Genomic DNA, 20,105 nt, shown 5'->3' on the forward strand with positions numbered 1-20,105 from the left:
ATTATAATGAACTGAGTAATGAAATGGAGTCTGCTTATAATATTTGTGGTGATAATTGAGTTGGGCTTAAGACTACAATTTAAAACTAAGTTGATTTGAAAAAATACATTATAAAATGAGGAAGATGTTCAACCAGGACTGATGTACTGTCATACTCACAGGCAGATCTAATCAATTGCACCAGTGCAGGTGGAGGAATGACTGGCTAGTATCAGTTCCTCTGAAAATACCCCAAACATTACAGTGGAAAACTGGTAGAAATCAAGGTGGTGGTAAGCTCCTTAAAACAAGCAAAAAGCCCTGTGTAGACCTACACAACACAAAGAAGTTCTGCCACTCAGTGCATGCCGGGCTTGGCTGTGGAGCAGTGGAGTTTGAAGTCTACAAAACACCTGTAAAACCTTTAGACTTTCACTTGCTATTGCTTATGTACATCAGAGCAACTTTATGGTGTTCAAGCATTAGAGTGGATGTAATAGGGAAGCTTACATGGCACAGTTGCTTGATGTCACTCCACAAATAACTGTTCCTCTGTGGTTAAAAGTGATTGGGAAATTGTGTGCTAGGAAAAGCAGTAATTAAGAATGCAGTTGCAGCAGTGGAGCGTTGGACACTGGTTTCTTGGGCAATGCAGGGTCGCAGAGATGATGGTACACATCCTCCAGACATGACAGTCTTAATTTCAGCATTTCTTATCTCTCAGTCTTAGTTTAGGATTTTTGGGGAGTCTTATATCTGCAGAGGTTTGGGATGCCAAGGAGGAGATGATTAAGGGCTGGTTGTAACTGTTGTGATACCCTGTTCTTCAATGAAATGCAACCATTTCTTTGTCTTCTGGTGGATGTTTTAATTGTGTGACTCTTGTAGTGTATTTAAAGGCAACACGTGGGACAACCAGCAAGGAATTCTGCTCTCTGGTCCTGGCTCTGCTGTATAATGACAGGGGAATTGTCTCTGTCTCTGAGGGGCTGGTATATCTACTTCCTCAGAGACAGTGAGGAACATATACACGTTATCTTGCAGTGCATTTTAGTAAGAGATATTAGGACAAAATAGTCCCCATGCAAATAGAAATAGGAACATGGTATTCAACCAAAATTGTTATGCAAAGCAGATTAATAATAAATTTCACAAGCTTTAAATCTAGTCTGAGCTTTGGACTGCCAGGGTATTTTTCACCTTTACTGTATGTGATAGCTTCTTTTGTATTGTAAAGCTCGGAAAGGGCAACCACAGCTGGGATGACAAGCCTATGTTATGGTTGCCCCTCAGTTTTCATTACCTTTTTTCAGTTTTTCTGTTTGATACACACCACCACATGAAGAGAGAAGTTGCATGAGAAAATGTGTTAATTTGGTATGCTTATAAACTGCCTCAAGACCACTGCTGGTATTTCTGCACTGTTTCTCTGTTAAACTTGAAAGCAACTCTAAAACACTCTCACTGGAATGCTTAGTAGCTTTTTTTTATTATCATTTTCTGGTAGAGTGACTTTCGACCTTCATCCCTCAGAGCTTGTGCCAAGGGCTCTTACAAAAGCCCTTATGATTTCATTCAAGGCCTGAAAAGTTGTAGTTGGTTGTACTTGGATAAATAATCTAGAGCATATGATAACAGATGCATTTTATGCTTGGTGTCCATGCTGCTAAACATGAAGGGATAGCTAGAAACAGCCCCTCTTTTAAAAGGGCTTGGAATTTATAGCGTTTGCATTAGCAACAGAAATAGAAACCAGGAGGACCTTACTCTTGACTGCTACATAAAAGTAGCTCTTTCAAAATTTTTCTTCTCAAAATTGAGGGTTTGTTTTGGTGCTTAAGGCAATATATACTCTGTGCTTTATGCATGTGCATGTATACATTTGGCTTATTTTGGGTGTGGGTTTGAATTTTGAATCTTTCCCAAACAGAGTAGGTTTTTACTCATAATTCAAGGCTGTTTTCTTTCCTTAGTAAAGAAGAGGGGAGGATGGCATAGAGTTCTCTAGGCTTCAGAGCTTGACCTGTTCCTCAGTTCGTGTGTTTCACCAATGGTTCTTCTTTTGGGACCCTAAATTTAACAGTGCTAATCTGTTTATTTTTTAAATAAAAGCTTAATGAGGAATGACATTTAGTTGCAAACAAAAAGACCATCTCTATTAGTAACCCAGTAAACTGTTCTACACTGCAGAACAGAAAACTGACAAAACGCTGTGCCCTTCAGTGCTTCCAAATTCAGTGTGGATTGGGTTTGAGATTAAGGAAGGATGTTTTGTCTTCTGTTTCCGTGATAACATCCCGAGTGCTACAGCTCTGCTAGTCCTGGTCTTTAGTCACTGTAAACTAACCCTTAGTTAACCCAATGCTGCCCTTCCTCTTTTTAAGAAACTGTTCTTGTGAATCCCAGAGCATTCTGCTCTCTACATGTGCAAGCCAAGCTGTGGAGTTCAGGCTGTGATAACAATCTTTTCCTTTTTTTGCTCTCCACGTTGGTCAAGCACTGAAGTGAGACACTGCACTCACTGCAACATCCAAATGTTGAGGACTCATCCTCATGTTATAAAGCTCATCAGCATTAATGTTCATTTAATTGAAAGAACTCAACATAAAACGAGTCTCACTTCTGAGAGTTCCTGCTGTTACAGAAACACTTGGGGGTCTTTTAAATGAGGGTGTGTTTCTAATTGGAAAACACTGCAGGTACTTCTAGCACTGTAAAGTTATTTTTGTTTGGGTTGTAAAATCATCAATACTGCTATTTAGTGCCAGCTACCATTCTTTCTATACTGGAGATTTTGCATCAGCCTTCTTCCAGGTATGTAATTTGTGGTATCTAAAGCTTAACCTTTATGCAAGTGGTAACAGTGGGAGGACTAATTTGAAGAAAATTCTGTCATGACTGAGGCTGACATTTCACTATCCTTCACAAGCCATGTAGGCAGAACTGGTGAATCTGTCACCATCTTACCTCTGTTTTTGTGTTGCTGGAAGCTTCCTACACAGAAACTTCATTGAAGATGAGACTTGTGGCAAAGTTCCTTGAGCTCTATTGATTCTTTCTAAGGATTCCCATTAGACATTTTGGAGGTGACTACAATGTACTTTAAAATACTGCTTTTTCTTCACATCCCCTTGTGCTACGTAAACCTGGAAAGAGAGTTGTTGTCTAGGTTGTTCTTTTTTTTTTCACTTATCTCCTTCACCCATTATTATAAATAAACACATCTTTATAATTTAAGGCTTTTGCCAGAGGAGGAGGAGTAGTACAAGACTTGAAAAGGCCTGAGAGGCAAGGTAAGTTGGTTTGTGCTGAGTTCTGTTCTTGTAGTTAGACTTGACTGTACCTCAGCTAACTTAGTTGCCTCAAGTATTCTTGTGTTACATAGGAAAAAAATCAAGGTGATTTTGAAGTGAAAGCTTAATGCTAATTCCTGACTACCTTCCTCTCTTTTGACTTAGCGCTGTTTCAACATACTTCACTGTACTTTCCAGCCAGTGCTACCATGGCCTTCTTGACAGCTGTATTTCTCTATATATATGGAGTTTGGCATGGTGAAATACTGCATGGAATTATAATCACAACTTGACTTTATTTCGTGTAGTTAAAAGTAACATCCCTTTCTGTAATCTAAGAGATCAACTTCTCCCTGTTAACCCTTTCTGAAGATTAGGAGAACACTGCATTTACTTACAAACTCTTACATGGAATAAACTTCTAAGGATGAGTAGATTTTGAGGACAATATTACTTAGAGTTTGGAAGGAGAAGCTAAGATCCTAGAGTGGCTGTATCCTGTGACTTTGTGGTCTTTGGGTTGTTGTCTTTTCAGTTTCATCTTATATTTTACTCCAGAGTAGATTTCCAGGTTCCTTCAAGATCAGTGGAAAAAACTTAGTTTCTTTAAGAAGAAAATATCTAAGACAGTACTATGTAACCCAGACACTAACGTTTTGATTTGCACATCTTCAGAATTTGCTGTCCCTGATTCTTGCTTTCAATTGCTTGGAAAAATGCTGTAGCTGTGAAAAGTCAGTGTGTGTGCTGTGCTGATGATTACATCTTGATGATTACAAGTATTAACTTGTCACTTCAGATAAGGCACTGCTTGAGGAATGGGGAAGAAGGGCCCCTGTACTACATATTTGGTGTGGTGGGAAGACTTTATGAATTATTTTGTTTTGTTGTTTGTTTGTTTGGGTTTTTTGCTGGTTTGTGCTTTTAAAAACACAAAGGTTGAAGAAGTGTTTCTATAGTGATGATGAGAATTGGGGTGAGAGTGAAAATTAAAACCTGTATCATTCAGTGTTTCCAGTAACACTTGCTCAGTGGTTGTGTTTTCACAGCTCTTTATATCCACCTACAGAGCAAGTATTCACAGTATTGAAGTATGTCTAAATATGATGCTTTAGCTTTAATCTGAAGAATGTGGGTATTTTGCACTTCCTGTGGGTAATTCTGATAAACTGAATTTAAGGAAAAGCCTAAAATACTTTAGCAGTTGGGTGTTCTTGAGCTAGTCACCTTAATTGTCTGGTGTATCCTTTTCCACTGAACAAAGTTATAATAAATAACTGTGTTGTGTTACTGTCATTTTAACTACTGTCATGATGAGTAAACGAAGAAGAGAAAAACTCCAATTTGGCTTGACCTCAGCTGCAATGCCACCTGGCTCTGCCTTTTACCCCAGGTTTCCTTAAGATGCCATTTCCTCCTCTCAGCCACCTTGTTGATGGTGGTAGGCAGCCAGAGTGAGGAGGGTTCTTTGTTTGAAGGATTTAATGCAAGATGAGGATGAGGGAGGGAGCTGCAGGTTACCAGGCAGGGTCTTGGGTTATCTTCTACAAAACCATGAGGAGATTAATTTTGAATGTCCTGTGGTGTCATTTGCAGTGAGTTTGTGGGGAAGGAGGACTCTATGATGGACTGTGTTGAACTTGCTTTGTTGAATCCAGGTGTAGCTCCCCTTACGAAGCAGTGTGTGCTTTCTGGTTTTGTAGCCAGTTATTACCTCTCTTCTTGGAGCAGAAAAGGAGCTATTTTTCTCTGAAATGAAAAGCTACATTAAAGCACACCTTTGCTAAAGGTGAAACCCATCCTCCCAACCACCATTCCACTCCGGGACAAGTAATTTCTGGGCTTAAATTCAGTTGCAGCATTGCTCCCTTTGAATCAGTTGTTCATTTAAAAAAATTTAATCCCCTGGCCTAGTTTGAGTGTCCCGAACACTGGGATTCATGAGTGGTTTTAATACACTACATTGTTTTCTTTGTGGCAGTGTTAGTGCAGCTTTTTTTCAGGAGCAAACTACTTGAGTAGCTGTTACCTTTTGTTTCAGTTAAGACATCAAGAAGCTCAAATCTTACAGTTCAGTGAAAAGAGAGTTCTCAGCCAACACTCAGAACCCTCTCTGAACAAGTTTCTCGGGTTTTGCCTCTCCCAAACCCAAGCAATTTGATGAATTTGGCTAAATTTGCAAGCATGTGAGTAGATTTTACGCCTTAGATTTAGTTTCCCGTTTGCATGTGGGAGTCAGCTTGAGAGCTGAGATGCCAGACCTGCTTGTTATGTGCTTGCATGTTTCTGAAAATTGTTTGCTTTTTGTGTGCAAGAACTCACAAGGGTGGTAAAGCTGTGCTCAGAAATGTTTGCCAGGTATGGGGTTGCAAATAGCCTGGAACACATGCTGTGTGTGAGCTGTTCCAGTTCAAACTTGGTGACTGCCTCGTGTGGCTCCTCAGCAGTGCCTCTTCTCCGTTGCCATGGGAACAGATGGGCTTTTGTTGATAAGAGATCCATTATCAAACTCGGAAACTGACAGGCAGCAGTTGAGCCACTCTTGCTGTAGGACGGGGCTGACTACAGGCTGAGGACATCACATGGCAGTCTGTGTTCAAATGTAGTGGCTAAAAATATCCTTCCTTCCTCCTCCTCTCAGGCACAGATGCCCCAGTGTGAAAGGAAGAGTCACTCTGGCCTAGACTTGATTAGATCTACAGCAGACAAGGGGATTGGCTGTAGAGGAATGCTTTATCTTTTGTTCTCCAGAAAGAGCAGCAGCTTTTAACAGCTGTTGAGATAAATGTTTGTGCTTTAAATTTTTTTTGTGGACTCTAAAGTCTGTCTCAGTTCAGAGCAGTAAATCAACGTAATTTTTATTTCCTTGCTTAATTTATCTGTATTTATTTGTACTTGAATAAATTTTCAAAGCAAAATCCAGTAATATATGCAGCACTTAGACTAAATTTTGTAGCTTTGATAAGCCTGGGAAAATGTTGCCGTAGTTCACTTAATAATCTTTATTTTTCTTACAGGCATAGTACTGGTTTTTAGGTATCCAGGTGATAGACATTATTACCTGGAAATCACTTGGAGGCCATATGGAAGTAGGGTGGTAGGTGGATTTACTGGATGCTTTTCTTTAAATGTTTTGTAGCAAAATGGTTTAATTACTTTAAGTCAGTTCATTTCAGTGGGTTTACTGTTTACAAGGAGAGAACAACTTCACATGTAAATGTCTAAGCCAGATGCACCGATTCACAGAGTTCTTCTGTGCATTCCCAACTTTAGTTGTGTTTTCCAAATATATGTTAGTGGCATAAACTTCTTTTGAAAGTTGAAATTTTGGGTTACTGTTCTGCAGTTGTCACAATAATAGCCACGGATCTTCCTGGCAGCCAGCAGGGTTCCAGCCTTGTGCTCATGGCTGCAAAGGTTTCAGTGTAAGGTGCTTTCAGCACAGGTGATTTTTCCTTGACTCTAAGCAGTAGGGGCAGCTCCAGGGATGTCTGATTGAGACATTGCCAGAAAAAATGAATTTTGTAGGTGTCTGTTTTGTGGAGGTGACTCCTCTTGAAATGATAAGACAACGTAGAGCTTTGTAAGGAAAACAGGGTGTTCTATTGCTTCTGAAAGAGTGCATGCTGAAAGACCCAGAAAGGGTAAACCAGTGGTGTTTACAGGGTGACTGTGTGTGTGTAAGCTCTCTGGTATATAATATAGGGCACGGATAGCTTGGCTCTTTGCCAGACTGTGAATGGAGCTGTGACAGCCAGTTAAAATGATCCTAAAAAGGACAACTGGCTATGAAGATAATGTCAGTCTGAGTGTGAAGCAGGAAAATGTCCTTGGAGCAAACAAAGCCACTCGAGGGGAGCTGTGAAGGAGTCATTATTACAGCAGTACCCCTGAAGAGGCTGTACATGTCTAGGTGTAGGCAGTTCATCTTACTGTGCCTTTTATCCAGCTCTTTTTTTTTTTTTTTTCAGTCACAAAGCTTAATGCCTTCCTCAGCAATGCTCCCTCACTGGCGTTTGGCAGAAGGCCAAACATTAATGAGTACCCCAAGCCCGATGTGATTTGGCTCCTCCAAATCTATTAGCATATCTTCAGAGCAAGATAAAACTCATTAAAATAATTTACATTTGAGCATTAAAATTTCTGATAATTTTTAATGCCTCCTGCCAAAAGCACAAATACGTGGTGGTGTCCTTCACGTGAAGCTACAAATTACCAATTTTTAAAATTTTTCTTGAAAAAAGAACAGATTGCCATATCCCTTAAGTGTCTCTGATGGTAATGAAATGGTTTTATGGTGCACAATCTTATCACAGGTTTCATCTCTGCTATCAGTGATAAAGGAATGCACACTTGCATAAGATTTGGCTTGTTAGATATCTCATTGAAATGCATCATGTTTGTGTTCTATTGTATTGCAAATGACTCTAGTGATGGCTGCTGAGGTTTATAACAACCAAATTTCCTGGTCACTCAAGCAAGGTGCCAGAATCTTTGCATGACTGAGTTGCAGATCTGTGCTTCAACCTGTGCTCTCGGTCTCCCTATAGTCCCGATGCAATTCTCTGCTTTGCCTTTCTGTTTTTAATCTCCATCTTCCCTGCTCAGTGTCTCAGAGCTGCCGGCTGCTGTGATCTACTTGTGGTTTATCTTCTGGAGTTGAATTTCTTTCTGCAGAGTGCTGCCTTGCAGTCAGTACAGTGGTTGGGAGATCTGTGCTCTGTTTTCATGCTTGAGGACAGCTCAGTAGACATCAGCTGATCTGCAACAAGTCTCCATCTGCAAGCTGCCAGCTCAGAGCCTGTAGCAGGGCCACACTTGAACTGCTCATGACCTGTGGCTGGATTATCTTTGCTAAAGGGCTGAACTGTAATGCAGGCTGTAACAGTGCTTGTAAACAAATACTGAAGGCCACAGGCGTAGCTTCACAAAATAGAGCTTGAGTATTTTTATCCATATGAAAGTATTTAGAATCTTGTAGGTACTGAAGTCTCCTCAGGTGGGGATATCCTTAGCTGGAACATAAAGGTGCATAGATTGAATCCCCTAAAGATCTGTAGATGTGGCCCTGCTACTGCTCTGGTTTCATGATGGAAGTGATGGTGCTGGGGTGATGTACATGTAGTGTCAGCCTCTTCGGATGGGAGTTAAGGAACAACCTATTACCCACTGTAATTCACTGCAGATTCAGATTCTGTGCTCTTTTGGCTTCACTGGATTTCATCTCAGTAGGTGTTGAGGTTTTCTGCTCTTCTATGTAGCAGTCAGCAATGAGGCAGATCAGGGTGTTGATATGTCACCTATTCTTGAGAAGAAACAAAACCTCATCTTTTGAGTTTAATTTTCTGAAACACTCCCATCAGCTATAAGAATTTTGAGGCCTATACTTGCAAATTCTTGTTTGCTTTCCCCATTTTTAATTTCCTCTCATCACCCTATAAAAAAAGAAATATAGTGAGATTAAAAAAAAAAAAACAAAACTGAAAATTACAATAATAACTGAAAAAGATTTTGCTTTTTTCTTAACTGTGTGTGTGTAGTATGTGATCTCTGGATCTCCATTCATGTTGTCTTTCTCTTTGCATTTCCTCATGTTCTCACATTGAGGCAATTCTAATCATGTGATATTTCTGTGACTTCAGGCTTTTAAGTATATCTATTTTTTTTTAACTCGGATCTAACTTTTTATTGGCCATTGTCACAAAGTTAGAAGAACCTCAGAAAGCTGAGGTGAAGTGGAAGTGCTGGGGAAAAAGCATGGGGCACAAGATCTGTAAGATGCTCTTTTCCAACACCAAATAAAATCTTTCTGAGGAGTAGTTTCAAACTATAGCATTATGTTCTGGAAATTAAGCTATGCTACTTTCTTGGAGACACTCGGTTACCAGGCCTGTCCATTGCACTGTGCCAGGTGACACAAATTCAGTGAAAAACAAAGCAAAGTTCTTGTGACTCCTGATCTTTAATTTTAGAATAAGTTATAGTAAGAAAAGTATGTCTTTCAAGAAACAAAACAACTAACAAACAAAAAAATGCTCAGCAGGGAGGTCACTGTTTCTGCCATCTGATTAACCTGGTTTTAACTTGCATCACCCAAACCAGCTGAAGCTGCCAGTTGCATCTGCAGCTGGGCCTGTGCTAGTGTTATAACAAGGGAGTTTTTCTTCTGAAATTCTCTATAATACAGATGTTGCCTAGAATCTTGAACATTTCCCGCGTGCAGCCAGTGGAAATGTAGAAAAGGTGTGTGAAACCACATTTATGCTGAAAGTATCAGGTTTGTCACCATAATTCAGGAAAAAGCGATAATTAGGAATTATAAGGAATCAGAATTCCTTGGCTTGCAGATTTTGGACAGTTTTTTGCTGATGACAGCCAGCTTAAATTTAATCAGTCTGGTTATGTTGTGAACTTTAAGTACCTGTGGGTTTACAGTGACTTTCTTACAGAAGCGTGGGATTTTGGCACTAAAATCCTGTGTCACTTAAATTACACATCCAGCTTCTTGTTCAGCACACTTCTGAATGCTCATGAGATGCAGTGGAGAAGGATGGCTTGCACCACTTTTCCATAGGTTCATCTTACAAAAGCAATCTTTGGAGCAAGAATGTAAGGAATAAGCTAGTAATTTCATCACTTTGCTGTCCTGGAATGTGGCAAACTTATTTTTTGTTTGCTTCCTTCAGGTTTTGAATGAAGAATGCGATCAGAATTGGTACAAGGCAGAACTCAATGGAAAAGATGGCTTCATTCCCAAGAACTATATAGAAATGAAACCACATCCGTAAGTAGAACTTTAGGTTGTTTTGGGTTTTTTTTTCAACATTTAAACAAGAAAACAGCAAGCTCTGGGTGACAGATCCCAAGGGGAGAAAAGGTTTAGGAAGGAACAGCAAACCTGTTACCAGGGTTTTTACAAGGAGCTAGAGTGTACTTCCAAGTAGGAAGTGAAGAAAGGATGCACAAGGAAATTCTGAAATTGTTTAAAGCTTTGCCTGCTGTGGTAATATGTCTGGTTTACCCTCATTGTGCTGGTCCACTGGAGATCACAGATGTTCACAGCAGTTTCTCTTCTTGATTTGGATCTCCAGTTCACAAGTTTTGCAAGCATTTGAATTAAACTGCAATGATGTCTCCTGTGATGATGTGATCAGTTTGTTCTGTAGTCATCCATGGTATTTTGTTTCAGTTGTAGTCAGTTTTTCACTTTTTAATATCAAAGAGGGACTGAACAATATCTGAGCCTGCAAGTGGATGAGTTTCATAGTGGTTTTTAAGCATAGTTAATTTGACTCTTTCTGAAGATGTCTAAATTGCTGATGGCAGCTGAATGGAGTTAGCTCCATGTGTCAGCAATGCTGGGAGTCTTAACTGATGCATTAACAACCCTGGGAAATTATGCAAAAGTTTTTATAGTATAATGTTTGCTTAGCTGTAAGGCAGAGCTCTCTAAGTAGTCATACAGGTCATACAAAAGCAAATTGCAGGCAGCTGACCAGGTGTGAGAGAGACAGAGAGATCAAAAAAAATGTTCCTTTGCTTAAGCTGGTATCAAATCGTGTTGTGGAAAGGTAGTACAAAAGCTTTTCAAGATGATTTGGAAGGAAAGCAACTGACAGTGGCTTTAAATCTTGTCCTAGGACCTGAGGTTTAATTCCTCCAGCCCTCAGCTAGTCTCAAATGCAGTGTTTCTTACAAATCTTACAGCTTGCTTGGTATCTACCAGCAAATGAAGCAGAAAGGAAAATGTGGTGTCTCTCAGTCACCAGTTGGGTTCTGAAGGGTTAATCTGAATTGCCACATCAATTAACAAAGCAAAGTTGTAAGTAGACATATGCTTGATACTCAAAGAGCTGCAGGAAACTCTGGGCTGGGAACCTTCCTGTGAAGGCACAACAATGCAGCTCTGAGGCAGGACTACCTCTCTCTCTTTGAGTAGGCAGGGGAAGAATCTGCCGTTTGTGAAACAGCCTGAATCAGACTCATGGTGTATCTCAAGTGTTTGTGTCATAATCAGCTTTTCTGGAAGATATTGCTGATGTCTCACTTTGTAGTATTGTAGCTTATGTGGAGGAAATCAGCCAAGCTAAATGGTTGTGCCAAGTAAAGCCAAATGAATTGCCAAAGTGCCGACTGAAATGAGCCTGAACGTGATGTGAACTTTGTGTTGTACCAATCAGTGCATCTCCCTCTAGCTGTGCAGCATCAGCAGTAATGCTTGGATTTGGTTTTGCAGTGCTGACTGGGTGAGTTTCACCTACATTGCAAAGCTGGTTGGAGACAAGTGTTATCAAGCTCAGCTGGTCAGCAGGGCAGCCGTGGGAATGTTGTGGTCAATTCTTTGGCCTAATTCTCTTGGACACGCTGTGATTTTTGTTGGGTTTTTCAGTCCTTCTATAGCAAAGATTGATTTGGGCACAACACTTCTGGTGCTTTGCAAGTGTGTTCTTAAATAGACAGTAGTCCTTCAAAATAACTTTTTTTCTTCACTTATAGGGTTTTATTTTTTATTTCTATCATATTTAGAATTCATGTTACTTGTTATGCTGGCGAAAGTGGTAGTGAAGTCATAAAACTGCAAAGAAGTTAAAGAGTTGGAAGTTTTTCAGTCTTTCTATTTAAAATGTAATAGAAACTGTTGGCATAAAATCTAGAATTTGATATTGTTACTTTGGACATTTTTTCCATAAAAACTTCCTTTTATTGAATTGTACACTTCTACTTTGTAGTGATTCAGTGAAATTCAGGGGGAAAATAAGGTATATTTCTGAGGCTTCAGGGGGGGTTATTGAAGTTCTCTTGAGCTCTTTCAGGCTTTCCTTCTATTTTACAGAGGTGTTTTGGTTTTTTTAAGATTTAACTTTTGTTTCCAAATCACACGTAATTGAGAATTCTTTGAGAACTAAACAGAATTGCAACACTTGGTAAGCAAAAACTATGGCAAGGTATCTAAAATCATAATACAAAGCTTATGTTATGTAACATTTGGCAAAGGCAAAATTCAGGACTTCCTTATCTTTCTGAGAATTGTGCCAAAAGCCCAGGAAACAAAACACTACCTTTGAATTTTGAAGGAGTTTCACATAGTGGTTTGGTTTCACATAGTCTTGGTTGGTTTTTGAAGGCAGCAGAGTGCAGAGAGAGACAGGTAGATGCTTCCTCTGCTGTCTCTGCCACCATCCTGGGTACCCAGAAGCAGCACAGGTGCTAAACCACCAGGGAAGTAGTAAATGTTCTTTATCACAGAAAAAAGATGGTAGGACTAAGCTTTTCCTTTTTCTTTCAGGGGATAAAAAGTACACAACAAGACTTGAAAGCAAGTAAAACATGTCTAAGTGATGGTGGAAAGTGGAGTTTATAAACAAGACTTGGCATTTCCAATGCCAAAACACTTTCCATGGTAGAGCTGCACTTCTAAATGGAGTGAATATTTCTTTTATGAGTGGGGCATCCTAGAGTTGTGGGGTTTCTTTAATATGTTGCATGGAGCAGAAATACATCTGTGGACTCATCAACCTTGGTATAATGTAGGGATGTGTTTTTGTGTAGACTCCTCTGGTAATCAAATACTGAAGACAGAGAAGTGAGGGCTGCTAGTAACTGGAGTCTGGTAATCAAGTAATCAGTCTTTCTCCTTCCTCTTGTAGAGGAAAATCTGGTGACTTTGACTTCATGAAAGCTTCAATTTCTCTTCAGAAAAGTCTGTTTCCTAGAGGTTCCTGCAGCTTCTGTCTTTGTTGCACCAGAACTATTTCTGTAGGAAGTAAACTTATTGAGTGGAGCTCTTCTTAAATGCTCTCCTCGAAGGTCAATCATCTGCATGGCTATAGGCTGTCATAAGTGCTTCTATCCTGTGTGATCTGTTGGTATTCAGAACTGAAAGATGTACTTTTTGGTTGTGAAGATGGTTCTGCTTTCCCCAGCCATGTGACCTACCACTCAGCTCTTGTTTGCCTTTAATCTTGGACTGGTCTGGAAATACAAATGTAAATGTGGGTAAGAATCCTGTGACCAGGGGCTGTTGGTCAGTGCTGGTGATCTGGTTTCCTGAGGTGAGTTCACCCTTCATGTCATGGAGGTGGTCAGCCTGGGGCTTTGACTTTTGTGCAGCTGCCAAGGATTTCAGATGTGGCTTCCATGGTTCCTGTATTGGAGTGGCAGTGTAGTTATGTGTGTTAGGAAAAATTTCATCTCTGTGTGAATATCTACATCTGGTTCTTCCATTACAGGATTAAAATTCTTAACTTTCATTATTGTTTTCGTTGCTCCACAGGTGGTTTTTTGGAAAGATTCCCCGGGCAAAGGCTGAAGAGATGTTAGGCAAACAGCGACACGATGGTGCCTTCCTCATCAGGGAGAGTGAGAGTGCTCCTGGGGACTTCTCCCTCTCAGTCAAGTAAGTAATACCCAGGAGCAATCCTGAGTGGTAATCAGGCCATCTGCTGCTCATTTGGACTCATGTATAAAGGACAGGTGATTGTCAGTGCTGAGGAGCTGGATTAATCTTCCAGATGCCCAATAGCATTCCTATTCTTATAGTGATACTTATTTTTCCCTCTTTAGCAGAGAAAAATATATATGCTCAGGTTTGTAATGAGACCTGATGGCATGTTGCTTTCAGGCTTGTGTAGTCACAAGCACTGTCTTCTGGTTTGACTGTAGGTTCCATTTTTACTCCTTACAGCCACAAAGTGCCCAGTGTGTTCTCCTTCATTTCTCTTTTGCAGTGCAGTTGACTGCTTCATCTTCTCTCCTTGTGTAGTACACTTCCAAATATGTTTTTTTGTGTCTGCTTGGCACATGCTTTGGGAATATTCATGTTATCTGGCACTGGGACAGGGAGGTGTGAAAACAGAGTCCTCTTCCCTGTCTCACAAGTGCATTCCATGTTGGTAGAGAAGCTCAGTCTAATACCAGTGGAGTGAGGAGGAGCAGTTCTCAGTAGTGGCTGTAAACCAGCAGGAGTTCCTGCTAGTTCACCATAGCCTACAACTGCCATACTTGCCAATCTGGATTCACTGTAAAACAGAAGTATGAAAAACTTGAAAGGGAATGTGATGTAATTTAATGTGGGCTGGAGCTGGGGAGGATCCTGTCCTCAGCAGCTGAATTTTGACTGTTATCATCTCCCCCTTTCCCACCTGAAATAAACAGGATTTTCTTCAGGATCCTAACAGTAGGTTTTGATTATTCATGCTCAATTATTAGTTTGCTTTATGTTCTGTGACTCTCAGGGATCTGTTTCAGCAGGATTTTTATTTATCTGGTCAATAACCTGTCCTTCTGTATAGCAGCCCTGAGTCGTGCCCATGATCTGGATAAAAGGCACTGATTTTAAGAGATGTTTATATTTCCATGTTGGATACAGTTATCTGAGCTAGAATACTAAATATGAATGGAAGATACATTCCAGAAAGTGCATCCCTTAAGAAATATGAAGTTACAATAGCTTTGCTCTGTCTTTCTGTTAGTTTAGTGTTGCCATCTTGTGGGAATGTCTCCACTGATATTTTTTCTGTTCATTTAATTTAGAAAAGTCCTTTTCCTTAACAGTGATCTGTAGGATTTGAAGTGGTGAGAAGCTCTCAGGTTGAGTAAAGGAGGGCAGAGGCAATACACATGACTTGTTGAATGTTAGCTTTGTAGTCAAGATAGTGTTTATGTTTTCAGCTAATGTATAGAAGCTGTACATCTCAAGTGGGGAATAATTGTCTCCTGTTTTCAGTGATTTAGACTGAAGAAAAAATGCTGATGTGCTTTTTGTCTGGAAAATCCCAGTGGGTTCTTTAGAGCTCCCCTTTATTCAGAGTAAAATTATTGGAAAAGTAGTTTTAACTGAATGCCATTATTTGTCAGAAATTGTTAACACAGAAGTGGAACTGTGTGTTCCCTGGGCAGCATCACCTTTCCACCATTTTCTGTTCTTTGTTTTTGAAGGACCAGAGAGATCCTTTTGTTTTGCAAAGCAGTCATTTGCATAAATCCAGACTGGCTGTCAAAGGAGACAATCCCAAGCTCCCTGTGGCAGTGTTACCCCAGCAATTTACCTGTAATGGGGCTGAGGCTTGTGTACTGCATTGTCCCAGGAAGCCAGTGCTGTGAGGGAGGGACTGAGACACTGAGAAGTACAGCACTGCAGCAAGAGGAGCACAAACCTAACCTGTGAAGTTGCTGTGTGTGAAGATCTAAACCAAGGCACTTGTACTGTTCGACTTCTAGTTTATTGTGACCTTGCAAAGCCCATGGCATGTGTCTGAGGTGTTCTGTGCTCTGTCTTCAGCAACACATCAAAAAATACATGTACTGAGTGCCAGCTTTGTGGCAAATGTAGTGTAAAATAAAATGCTGAAATAGTGCTCTTCTTGCAAGATAGAGTGTTGGGATACCAGAAACTATTTTTTAAAAGACCTCAAACTTCTCCAAGTTCTGAGTGGCTTGAAAAGCTGGCTCTAAACTGAAGTCCTATTATAAGAAAAACACATGTGAAGTTTGGCATGATTTTTTTTCAAAATAAATTTTTGATTCTATATCTCTGAACATTGATTTCTGTAAAATAAAATTGACAAGTGGTTTTCAGACAATTTTTTTTTACAGCATCCAATTTGTATCTATATTATCAGTGTCACTGACAGTTTTCAGTGTGGTCTGAAGGGTAGTTTTGTTCCAGACTATGAGCTGATGATCCCAATGTTCTTTTTTTTTAATGTTCATCGTTCTTTCTGCACAGGTTTGGAAATGATGTGCAGCACTTCAAGGTGCTTAGAGATGGGGCTGGCAAGTATTTCCTCTGGGTGGTGAAGTTCAATTCTTTGAACGAGCTGGTAGATTATCACAGATCCACATCTGTCTCCAGGAACCAGCAAATATTTCTCCGGGACATTGAACAGGTGCCACAGGTAAGAGAAATGTCCTGACAGAGTGTGGTTTTCAGACTGCTGAAAACATGGTCTGAAATGTCATTGCATCTTAGAGTAAATGAGGAAAGCTAGGCAGAAGCTGACTTACATTTTTCTTGTCTGTGGAAGTGCAGATTTAGCTCCTGCTGACAGAATTATACCGGGGAATAAGGTGGATCTTTTTGCAGTTCCTGCCTGCTAACTCCTAGTCTCTCCTTCAGGCAGAACCACACTTTGCCAGAACTGAGTATTAGGCTCATTACTAACGTTTATGGATACTGTTGGAAGAAGGTCATCTTATTCCTGAGTTTTAAAATGGGTTTACTTCTATTTTAGAACATAATAGGAAGGGATAGTTCTATTTGTTCTGGTTCATTGCCAGAGCTGTACCCCTCTGTAGCCAGTGCAGCTTTGATGCTGGTCTGTCCTGACGAGGTGGTTACAGGTAGTTGTAGCATATGGGACATCTCTTGCCTGTTGGTTTGGATTTAGTCAGAATTAAGAGAAACCAAAAGCTACTGCTAAGTGCCAGCAGAGCAGCTTGAGTATATCTAGCTCTTAGTTTTGTTCCATTTCCCAGGGCAATCAAAATGTTATGCTGGATTGTAACTGGATCTTTTGTTGATGTATTTTTGGGTTTTTTTCATACTTTTGCCTCTGTCTGCAGTGTTCTGCTGCTAGGTTGAAGACAAGGAATGTGGACCTTGCAGTGCTCTCGAGGTGCCATAGAGCACCCTTTGCCACAGTTTGTCTGAATTAACATCTGTCTCTGCACTTTTGGGTCAGGGATAAAGAGAGATGATGCTTATCAAACCAGCTGTTTTCTCAAGATACCTTCCCAGCCTCACAAAAATGCAAACACGTTTTAAATTAACCCTTTAAATGCTTTCCCATAAGAATGAAACATTTGCTGACAAGGCAAAAGGGTCTGTGACAGAACTTCTTGGTATTGGAGAATTTGAAGGAAAAGTTGTAAAGTGCTAGTGTCCAGTTTTTAGGGGAAACATTGCTTATCAGTGTCAGGTGGATCAGTAATATTCTTGTTGCTGGTTGGTGAAAACAGGATGAATAAGCAAAAAGACAATTGTATTGCAGTGCAGTGCATTACAGATTTCCAGCAGGTCTGGAAACTACTAGGAAAATGTCTGAGTCATCTGCTATCTTTGCTTTGGTTCTTCCAAGAAACCTGACTTTTTTCTAAGGTCTTTTATAGAGGTCAGGTATCTTGCTACTGAGACTGGAAACAGAACAGCCCAAATGTGAATTGTTTTAACTTCTGTGGAAGTTAATCCCCTGCCCGAGGGAGCAGAGTTCTCGAGTGGATGATTCTCACTTTGTGTGTCTCTTTTCTTTCCTCTTCCAGCAACCAACGTACGTTCAGGCCCTGTTTGATTTTGATCCCCAGGAGGAAGGAGAGCTGGGCTTCCGTCGGGGAGACTTTATCCAAGTCCTTGACAATTCTGACCCCAACTGGTGGAAGGGAGCCTGCCACGGACAGACGGGCATGTTTCCACGCAACTATGTAACCCCAGTGAACCGGAACATCTAGAGATAAATATTAGAGATTATTTAAAGAAACCAGAGAAACAGTAAATACACATACAGAGCCTAACTGCAGCCAGTGACCTAAAATCACACGGCGATAAAAGCGGAGTCACCTGTCCCCGTGAGGTGACCCTCCCTCACTCAGTACGGAACTTCAGGGGTTGGGGGGGGGTGGGGGAAGAGTTGAACTTACACACCAAAACTTATCTTTAAAAAAGAAAAAGAAAAAAAAAAGAGAGAGAGAAAAAAAAAAAGAAAATAACAAATTTCCTCAGCTGCTCCTGGGTTACCCCCTTTCGTTCACTCTTCTTGTTTTCCTCCCCTCCCCATGCCCCCTCTTCTGTCCATCAGTGCATGAAGTTTTAATGCCATATAAAGTCCTAGTCATGCAGTTAAAGGAAAAGGGAGAAACTCTGCTGGTATTTTCTCTCTCTGCAAACGGTCTTCATTTGATATGAAGGGACATGAGAGAAGAACCAAATCCACAGTCCTGCCTTTAAAAAAAAAACAAAAATCATCAGTCTCTGCTATTGCCTTCAACATTCAGCTCTTCTTGCCTGGGAAAGATGAGGTGTTAATCTAATTTCTATTGTCTCTTCTCCTTTGTCACTTTCTTGTGAAGCTTAACAGATTCCAAGCAGGGGAAGGGAGAAGAGTTGTGTGGCTTTTTGTTTTGTTTTGTTTTTTCTTTTGAGTCACAGAGCTGCTTTGAGAAACTCCAACCTACAACTGAAGTCTGTTTATGCTGTGCTGACAGCTTTTTTGTTTTTTTTCTTAAAGGTGTACGGTTGAGCACATTCTGTAATTTTTTCCATAGTGCCTTTCCCTTATTTTCTTTTTTATTTTTTTTTAAGTTAAAAGGACAGTCCAGAGCTTTTCAGAAGTTTTTTTTCTGCTTACGTGTAAATAAATACTTTCGGGGGAAGGGTGTAAAGGAGGGTGGTTTTATTAATGGACATTTGAGAAAAATCTACAAACAGAGATGGAGCTTTAAGATTTGTCTTACTGTTCAACTTTCCTTATTCCAAGGAAAATAAAATCAAGGCATTCACGTAGCAGCTTAGGCTGCTCAGAGGTGAGGAGCTGCAACCAGGAGCCTCAAAAGAAGTAAGAGAAAGGGGGAAGTTATGACCAGGGAAAATAGGGAAGACTATTTGGGGAGGGGAGGGTTAAGGGGGCAATTTGATAAATAATAGCCCTGAGATGTCCTATAAAATGTACATTCCTTTGATGGAAATCTTTATAATGCAGAGAAACCTCAAGAAATAGTGCTTGAAAAAAAAACTTTATGCTGTTAGTGAATGTTTCTACGTGATGCATGTAATCAGCCTGTCCTGATAGGAAATATTTGCAGTCGTGTTGCTCTTGAAAAGTGGGGTTGGCATCACTGTTCTCCAGTTTCTCCTCCCTCCTCAGGTCAGTGTTACTGTTGAAGTAGATTCCCCGACCCTACTCCCCATTCACAGCAGGCTGTGTGATGACTGTAATCCCCTCCCCACACCATAATGGCATTTGTTGTGGCCGTTTGCTGCTCCACCAGAGCAGAGTGATGTTAGGTTGGATGGAAAGGAAAGCAATCAAAGCCTCACCGCTCTCTGTGCCAATCTTCAGTTGCATTATTTTTCCTTTTGATGGCCGTTTGGCTGGGTCCCTTCACCCCACCAACGAATCCAAAACTGCAGTGGAGATCTCCTCCTGCCCTGCCTCAGCACAGGCAATCTTTTGTTGGAGGGTGCCTTGTTTTGTACTGTGTTACAAATGTTTTATTCCTGAGATGGACTCTGCCTTACACTTTAATTTTCCAGCAGATGAAAGAGAGAGCTATCCTGTAGAGTATTTCTTTCTCCCCCTATCCTTGCTAGCTGTCACTCACTTTCTTCCTCCTTTGTAAAGTGATTGGAAAAGGAATCTATGGCATTCTACACCTGGACCATTTGATTGTTTCCTTATTTTGGAATTGGTGTATATCATGCAGCCTTGCAGACATATGTCTTGTGTGTGTATATATCTTAAAAAAAAAAAATCAGTGTTTAAATAAAAAAGGCCTATGTACTTAATCCTTTAACTCTGCAGCAGCATTTGGTAGATAGTAATTAACTGTGAATAATAAATATACATTGAATTCTTCACTTGAGCATCTGTCTGTTATTTCAGTTAAGTGACCAAAATATGACTGACTGAGCTAATTTATAAAGATATTAAATTGCTCTGGCACAGCTGGAGGTGTGCTCTGGCCTGAAGTGCTCAGATTCTTCATCATAGTTTGATCTCTGCATGCTTGGTGAGTTCTTTCCTTTTCCAAGCTGTCAGTGGGGAGCCATGTCACCTGGCACGTGTGGCTGCATGGATAATGAGGACAGGGAAAGGAATGAGTGTGTTATTTCCAGTTTGA

At 40.4% G+C, this 20,105-nt stretch overlaps 1 protein-coding gene across 1 annotated transcript in view; it reads left to right on the forward strand.

The window, feature by feature from the left end:
- The window catches only part of GRB2 (growth factor receptor bound protein 2), a 45,721-nt gene extending 25,881 nt beyond the window's left edge, over window positions 1-19,840 (forward strand). Inside the window, exons 3-6 of the mRNA XM_030461594.1 lie at window positions 9,959-10,056; window positions 13,546-13,668; window positions 16,000-16,168; window positions 17,532-19,840. Of these exons, the coding sequence (XP_030317454.1) occupies window positions 9,959-10,056; window positions 13,546-13,668; window positions 16,000-16,168; window positions 17,532-17,717 (576 nt within the window). The 3' untranslated portion in view covers window positions 17,718-19,840. The remainder of the gene's footprint in view (window positions 1-9,958; window positions 10,057-13,545; window positions 13,669-15,999; window positions 16,169-17,531) is intronic.
- The last annotated feature ends 265 nt before the right edge of the window (window positions 19,841-20,105 follow it).

This window comes from Calypte anna, chromosome 18 (genome assembly GCF_003957555.1).
Source record: "Calypte anna isolate BGI_N300 chromosome 18, bCalAnn1_v1.p, whole genome shotgun sequence".
NCBI classification, from domain to species: Eukaryota; Metazoa; Chordata; class Aves; order Apodiformes; family Trochilidae; genus Calypte; species Calypte anna.